The sequence below is a fragment of the Sinocyclocheilus rhinocerous genome, unplaced genomic scaffold (assembly GCF_001515625.1).
Source record: "Sinocyclocheilus rhinocerous isolate Xijiao unplaced genomic scaffold, SAMN03320098_v1.1 scaffold1238, whole genome shotgun sequence".
NCBI lineage: Eukaryota > Metazoa > Chordata > Actinopteri > Cypriniformes > Cyprinidae > Sinocyclocheilus > Sinocyclocheilus rhinocerous.
In genome coordinates, this window is record NW_015662954.1 from 644,199 (window position 1) to 652,962 (window position 8,764).

The following is an 8,764-nucleotide window of genomic DNA, read 5'->3' on the forward strand; positions in this document are numbered from 1 at the left end:
TGTGAGAGTATTTTGCATATTCTTCTTGCGAGAATCTCAACAAATCTGGCTGAATGAGTCATGCAAACAAGCCTAAATAAGACGATGTTCCACGAATGTAACTACAAAGAGGTGGCGCAGCTAGTGTAACAACCTCTGGGACAACAATTGCTCTGTGGCAATTAGTCAGAAAACTTGCCACAAGAAAATCCCGCAGCTGCCTCTTATAGTTCTTCAGAATGCCTGTGTGACGAGTGGTGGCGCCAAAAGACAGCTGTGAACATTCTTTGTTTAGAGATTCATTTTTATAATCAAGGCTCACAATTAAGTTGCCACATTGTTCCTTCGCTAGCCTCAGCTGAGGGCTGTAAAGAGCTATTAGTGTGATATAGAGGTACATTAGCAGCTAATATGGATTATTAGGATCCTGGGTATCAGAATGAGACTCCAATTTTGACAGACAAATTGCATAACACTGGTGCACCTCCTGTTCGATGCAAATCATGCATGGGCATTAGACTGAATTGTACGAAACCTGCCCAGAACAGGACATTATTCACCCCAAAATCGAAAGAAAAAAAAAGTTGATATTTTACTTTAAGGATGTGGATTTTGTTTTGCCTTGCGACATTATTTTAAAGAAAATTAACCACTCTGAAATTACTATGAAGTAAATAATATATCAAATTTTTTAAAATTCTCAACAAAAATTCTCAACACACACATATATAAATAAAAAGAATGCAAAATTGATGTTTTTGTGAAATTTACTACAAATGCATGTTCCTCCGTTTTTGACTAAACTTCAAAATGTTCAAAACAACTTTTTATCCTTTTCATCCTTTTCTTGAAGTCAATTGCTTCTTTATCAAAATAAGCGCCAATAACCTCAACATTAATTAAGTTTCTTGGAACAAAAAGATGAATTGTTCAGATATTAAGACTATTGGCTTTTCATCCTTGAATTAAAAAAAAAAAGGCTATTAAAAAAGGTGGATAAAGGTAGAGAAGGAGGGAGCTGTGACGTTGAAAAGAAGTTGGTGGAAAACTGGGCTACGTTTGCAATCTCACTGGGAAATTGAGCGAGGAACAGTGAGAGATAAGCACAAACCCCCGGCATTAGAGAAATGCGCAGTAAAAAAGAAAGAGTCTGCCCTTTTTTAAGGTAAAGAGGATAGTTGAGAGGGCAGAGAATAAGGAGTGGTCCTCATTTTTGAGTCAGCTGTCGCAGTACTCTTTGAAAAACAGGACATGCACCTGGTGGGGATGAAAAAAAGTGTGCCTTTGGAAACCTCAGTGAGCCCAGACCACATCTTTTGCTCTGAGGAGAACAGAAGACCAAATGCTGCCTCTCAACTGGCTTCCTTCTGCATGAGCCTTTCCTTTTTAACCTCCTGATCTTCAGCGCTGGAGGTATCCCTGCCTCTGAAATTTACCCATGAGCACTTTTAACATCTAACCCGTATGTGATATCGCACCATCTGGATTCTTTGTTTTCGTTCACATCCCACTCATGGGAATACATCCCTGTTTTATTTCTTCCTTAAGTGTGCTACTTTGAGAAGCTAATTACGGGCATAGCTGTGACCCCCAAGGCTGTTTATGTAGTCGAGTGCAATTAAGACCAGCAAGTCGAACCTCTTTCCATCCCTCTAATTATCGCTCTTTAAAAGCTGTTTAAGGACTTAAAGGAATAGTTTGACCCCAACAATTAAGTCTGTCATCAGTTATTTAACCTCATGTCATTTCAAACCCGTATTATGTTTTTTTGTCTGTGGAGCACAAAAGAAGATACTTTGCAGAGTGTCCAAGCTGCTGTTTTCCAGTGGAGCACCATAAAAGTTTCATAAAAGTGGTTTGCATGACCACATGTGAGCTATATTCTTCTTCTGAAGATTTTTGATTAGTTTGTATGAGGAAAGCGTAAGAATTAAAATGATTATTCGCAAAAAAAAAAAGCAAACCAACACAGATCTGAAATCTCGTTCATCACCAGTTTGACAGAATAGAATAACAACTTTTTGATTATGAATAACTTCGGACTGTTTCTCACACAATTCTATCATATGGTTTCAGCAGACGTTAAATTCATACTTTCATGGTGCTTTATTGTCGTTTATACAACAGTTCTTTCTGGTCCTCAAATCTGATTGGCTGAGAGGAGTGCGATATTCAAGTGATATCAGAACTCCAACCGTTTCTCAAAGTGAATGTCATGGCGGACCCCCAAATCCAATATAATTTTATAAATAATACTGTTTTCGTGTCACGGAATGTAGTTTTAAGAGTTTTTTAGGCAAGAATGTACTTGTTTAGACTTAAAATAGTTCTAAAGTGATGTTTTCGAATTAGAAACGGAGGCTTGGGCCCAGCTGTTAAACCGTCAACTTGTGATTTAGTTGATGGAAGGAAGTAGTTCTGCACAAAAGAGGGTTTTTAAAGACACACCGTTGTTGTTTCTTATGTATTTACACACTCGTGCCGTCAAACTGTTGTATAAACGCAATATCACACTCATAGCTGATATTGCTCATTTATAGCCAGTCGCTCATCTCCTTTTTTTGCTCGACGTAAGAAATAAAATCTTACGGGTTTGGAACGACATGAGAGTTATTTAATTTTTGCGTGAATTGTGCAGTTTCTACACTGAGAATCCAGATGAGCACCACTCCTCGCAACCCAAAACACACCAATACTGAAGGTATTCGATACATTTGTGTGAGGGAAAATGCAAAATTGAAATGATTATTTGCAGAAAACTCCATCGATGTGGATCTGAAATCTCGTTCATCATTAAGTTGTCAGATTTGACATCATTGACATGAAACGTCACATTTCTATGAAAGCTACAATGGAGTAATGGCTTTAGATTGAACTTCGGTCTGTTTTACGAGACAAATACAGTGCACAACTATTTTTATGGTGCCATTTTTAAAAATTTGACAGTTCCTGTTGCCAGTCACTCATGTCCTTTTGTGTTCGACGGAAGAAATAAAATCATACAGGTTTGGAATGACATGAGCGTGATTTAATTTTCATGTAAAATCCAGATGAGCACCACTCCTCTCAACTCAAAACACACCAATACTCAGAAATACTGTATAAATTAGGTTAATGTCTTACAAAGAGCAAACCAACGTCAAAACGGTCAAGAAATACTGCATAAGCTAACCAATCCCAAGCATTTCCTGGCTGTTTCGATTTGATCCCGCGTTTTGAAATGAAATACAATATTTACATGTAGTACCAACCCACCCGCTCAATTAATGCTTATGTAAAAATACATAAACAGTTAACTAGAGTGTTTTCTACATTGAAGGTACGAAAGAACTTTCCTCATGTTGGATCCACTAAAATGAGATGTAACATTAACAGATAAAGAGATGGAAAAGTGAAATTGTTATAGTCCTTGTGAGGTCCAGCAGAGCCCCTCTGATCATAATGGGGGTAGACTAAGCCAGACGAGAAGGGGGAAAGGTGAAAGGCCGTCGGATATCAAAGATAAGGAGGTTTAGGTGAAAGGCTGGCGGAAAGGAGGGGATTATTTGGTTAGAAATGGCCGTGACCCTCCTGTTGACCTCGATGACCTCCTGAACCGTGCCTCTTGTGCTTTCTGTGCTCGTGGTGGGACTTGTGGTGGTGGCGTCTGTAGCGGTGAGATCTCCTTGCTGAGGATACAAAAAAAATAAAAATAGTCAAGTTGCGTAACCGAACAGGACCACATGGAGATACCAAAAAAACCTAAACCAACCACCTTCTGACTGCATATCTACTACATTACATGGATCCATTCCGTATAACTAAACACAGCAACATAAACATGACAAATCAAAACATTATCGACAAAAAAAATAAAAAATAAAGAGTCTGGCCATTTGGTTCTTGAGATTGAGATTGGAGACATTTAGAGAATAAAGTTGGGATACTCACACTTCGTACAGATGATCTTGGGCCGGTCCCATTTGCCGTTGGCGCGACACTTGATGGTGGGAATGTGGCGCTGGAGGAAACCGTCACCGCACTGGTAACGCACCACAGAGTGTATGTCATAATGAGAACGCTTCCGACCAATCAGGAAAGCGTTGTCCACGGTGGGCGGAGCTCCACATAGTACTGCAAGAAAGACAATGTAGGATTACGAAAATGTAAATAAATCTTATATCAACATCAAATGAATCAACATTCTTTCTTAATACATGTTCTTGGAAATTCTGTCAGATTTTTCAATGTTGTAATTGATAACCGATAACCAATGGCTATATTATCTTGTCCAAATGAAATAAAAATAAAACACATAAAAACTAAAATCAATAGTTTTAAATGGTACAAAGTGAATTTAGGCATCACAACATTCTGATATTCATTTTGAAATTTGCTGAAGATTACATTTAACAGTCTAATGAAATTAGTGTTTTTAAAGCTTAACATTTAATGAGGGTTAGATGATGGGAAAGCTAAAAATTATATATATCAGTGCGTCAAGAGCTCATACACACATTATTACAACGGACTCGCGCGTGCTTACTGTACGATTCCTGTACGCCACCGCATTCGTCTTTACCTTGATTGCAGTTTTGATCCATCAAAACTTTACTAGCGAGTTATCCAGTCGCGTCTCATCTGGCCATACAGCGGTAGGATGTTGACAATCCGTTCAGTCTGTACTTCACACAGCGCGTGTGATGTGTGAGGGCTCGCGCTCGTCAGAGACAATCACAGAATATGATACCTGGCCAATAACTGATATTTTGGGCATCCATATTTTCTGGTGATGCATTGTGAATTTTATTGCAAATTAAATGAGTGAATGAATGAATGAATGAATCCACCCGAGCCTTGTCACACAGATCCCACTTTTTAAAATACTATTAATTCCTGATGAATTGGACCAACATGAGTGAGTTTTTCATTTTTGTGTGAACTGCACAGAATACATGCTATATAAAATCATGTAAATAAATACATGAACAAATAAATTTCCTATTTTTTTTAAGATCCAATCAATTCCCACTAGACATTTTTCACTGAATACTCGTATTACGTTTTACTTAATTCTGAAGTAAAATGGGCTTCAAATGTACTCTTTTCTCTAGACATATCAGGCATGGTGTATGAAATAAATGGTTGTAGTCAGATTCAACCCTAAAGCGCCACAGTCTAGTGACATACTCTTCTCCAGCAGTGCCTCACAGTGACATTTATCTAATTAAACAGGTTTAATGAGCTGCAGTTCCCCTTTCGTTCATTAGGTGGCGCCCTCGGAGCTGAAACTCAGCGTATCGCTTGACTGAAGATGCAGGAGTCGCCTATTCTTTTGTCGCTGTTGGCCAGTAAACACCTCAGGGAACCAATCAGGGCGCAGACACAAACAATTAGCCCGTGGTATACAGCTCCCCGTACATTCATACGCTCTGAACAGCAAACTTGTAATCCAAAGCTGCTTGCTATAATCACCTCAGCTTGTTCATTTACAGCGAAACATCATAAAGCTGACCTGTGATTTGAGTGTTTAATGTCTTCACTCCGGCAGACTTTATGGCCTTGGCACTTTAGCTTTTCCCCTTCAAGTAAGATTTTCTTTATCAAACGCTCCAGAGCAAGTCGTGCCATTAACCTCCTTGCAGGATTTCACGGCATTTTCAGAATCGAATCAATTTTGGGAAGGAACTGCAGGTTATCTGTTGCTCAGGACGGGCAGGAATTGCCACCTAATCAGTGACGGTATGAGCTGGAATTGATCTGGGAAGTCAGCGGCTGCTTGTAAGCCTGATGAGTTTTGTTGTATGCGGTTTTTTATGGTGGGGAGCTTCTTTGTCTGGAGAGAAAGAGGTATGACCTTCTAGGTTGAGGACAGGAGGCAAATGTCACACTTAAAAACACTCGCTCCTGCACTGAGCAGCTGTCCTCAATCCACACAAGCCGAGCTCTGATTCAGCAATAAATCATTAATAAATAATAGACCATGAAATCAATACTCAATCATGGACACACTGTACTCTTAGATACACTGGCCTCAAAAAGTATTCAGACAACTAAGCCATGCTTAAAAATGTATGAATGTCACTTTATTCTATATTCTATTCTAGATCTTCACTGAGAAGAAAAAAATATATATGGAAAAAAACATTTTTAAAAAAAAGTTTTAGTAACAAGTAAAAAAAACAAACAAAGAGTAACAAATACATTATATATTATATATAATAAATTAAATATATTTTATACTTACGGTTAATAAACAAAGAAAAATAAAGAAATAAATGGAAAATAAATAACAAACATTTACAAAATATATATTTACAAAATAAAATAAATAAATAACAAACACACACACACACACACACAAAACACATTTATTAATAAAATAAAAACTTTAATTTAGCAAGCAATGTAATAAAATTTTTTTTTAGTTTTATTAATTAATCTAATAAATTATATATTTGAATCACAAACCCAAAATTTTTGAATTTGCCTTACATTTGAATCTATGTTGTTAATATATCTTATGTTATACGCGGCAGGTTACTTTGCACATATGAAGTGACTGATAACAGATTTCCTATTTGAGTTGAAGTTGAAGCATTTTTGCAGAGGACAAAGGAAAGAGGTTTATCGCAGCGCTATCATATCGACCAGACCGTGCAGAATGCCCCAGGATGCATCTCACCTCATTCATACAAATATCAAAGCAGGCAGGCAAAAGTCAAGGTGATTCAATATCACAGACACAGATAGGGGCTCTTCAACTGAGTCAGCATCACCCTGAGGCTTGTGCTCAACACTCTGGATTCAGGCATCTTTACCTCCAGCAAAATCTGGAGCTCAGCATAAAAACTATTACATCACGAGAGAAACATACCGACTGATATTGCAGAACATCTGTTTAAAGCACATATATAAGTTAATATCATGTGAATGTCTATTGTTCGCTGTTCTTAAGGGATTGTATTATTGTATTAAGGCCAGGCTGGAGGGATTGCGTGATCAATAGCGCTGACAGTTTGAATGATAGAATGACTGGGGGAGGGCTGATGAACAAAAGGGGACAGCGAGGCAGGTGGTGGGGGTGGTTGGAAATGTTTCCCAGGTGGTCTTGCAAATGACAGCTGACTGAGCTGTGTATGTGTGCCAGCCATTCGACTGTTTGCTCAAAACTGAACAAGTACACCATCGATTCAAATCTGTGGCTACTGCCCGGAGTAACCCCTGTGTACACCGTTACAGTAACAATGCTAATGTGTATGTGTATTTGAAGATTTTCTGAGAAATTATGAACTTTCGTCTAGTTTATCTAAAGAGATCGTTTAGTCTAAATCTAAAGAGACACTTTGGGTTCACAAGGACCAACTGGAAAACAGGTTCTTCAGAAGATACCTCTCCGGAGGTCCAGACCATGACAGAACAACTCTGGTATTAAGTTTCAAAAGGAGAACAGGTCCTTCAGAGAAAACCTCTCAGGGGGTCCAGACCATGATGGACCTGCTCTGGAAAGCTAATGAGACTTGTTACATTTAAATATTTATATTAAATATAATATTTTTGTTAATTTATATAAATATTTCAGTTAAATATTTAGTTTAAATATACAGATATTTCAATACAATTTAATTCATATTATATTTGTGGATAGATAAATATTAAATTAAAAAAATATATATCTCTTTTAATATACATTTTTAATCAAATATTTTACCATTTACCTTCATAATTAGTTTAATATAAATATTTCAATTGAATATTTAGTTTAAATATGTAGATATTTCAGTTAAACATCTCATTTGAAATCCTATTGAAATCTACCATGTAAGCTTAAACACGTAAGCCAGCCTACCACGTAAGCTCAAACACTTTTTAATAATGAATTGAGTATTAAATTATGGAACGGAGGGCAGGCATTCAATAGGAAGTGAGAAACGTGTTTCACTGGCTCTCCAGAGCAGGTCCTTCATGGTCTGGGCCTCCTCAGAGGCATTCTCTGATGGACCTGTTCTCCGGTTGGCCCTTGTGAACCAGAGGTATCTCTTTATATCTAGCTAGGGCAAACAGACCCGACGGATTCCATACCCTCAGTCTGCTTTGTATGTAAATGACCAGATAAAACGAGTCTAATGAGCCCATAGAGGTGTGGGTGAAGCAGATTGTGTCAGAGCTAGACGACTACGAGTGGCTGAAGAGAACCAGTCATGTCCGCCATGTCATGATCGATGCTTTGAACACGCATCCCTCCCGAGGACCCACCATCACATCCTCAGAACGAAATGAGTGACAGTTATTGTTGAGGCCACTGTCTGATGGCGAAAAGACGTGAGATGACTTGGTGAAACGGGGAGCTGGTGAAAATGAAGTCATACGAACTGACATGACAAGTTCAGAGTGACATAAAAAGAAAGCGAGGAATGGAATGATTTGGAATATCGATCTTGGTTATAGAAATATTTTAGTCAAAAATGAAGATCCTGCTATCATTTATTCACCCTCATGTCATACCAAACATGTATGACTTTCTTTTATTTTGTGATATATTGAAGAATGTTGGTAAGTTTCAGTTCCCTTTCAGTCGGTCACTCTCGACGTCACGTCGGATGACCGACGAAATTGGGAGACTTCCATTGTATTTTTTTTTTGTCTATATAATGGAAGCTAGTGGGAACCAAAATGGTTGTGTTACCAATATTCTTCAAAATATCCACAGAACAAAGAAAGTCATACAGGTTTGGAACGACACTTTGGGTTCACAAGGGTCAACCGGAGAACAGGTCCTTTAAAGGACACCTCTTTTAAACAATAA

General features: G+C 38.0%; 1 protein-coding gene across 1 annotated transcript in view; it reads right to left on the bottom strand.

Annotated features, from left to right (window-relative positions):
- Positions 1 to 2,966: 2,966 nt before the first annotated feature.
- The window catches only part of LOC107728537 (neurocan core protein-like), a 6,900-nt gene continuing 1,102 nt past the window's right edge, over positions 2,967 to 8,764 (bottom strand). The window contains exons 3-4 of the mRNA XM_016538742.1: positions 3,910 to 4,092; positions 2,967 to 3,647 (exon numbers count right to left, since the gene is read on the bottom strand). Coding sequence (XP_016394228.1) covers positions 3,529 to 3,647; positions 3,910 to 4,092 — 302 coding nt within the window. The 3' untranslated portion in view covers positions 2,967 to 3,528. The remainder of the gene's footprint in view (positions 3,648 to 3,909; positions 4,093 to 8,764) is intronic.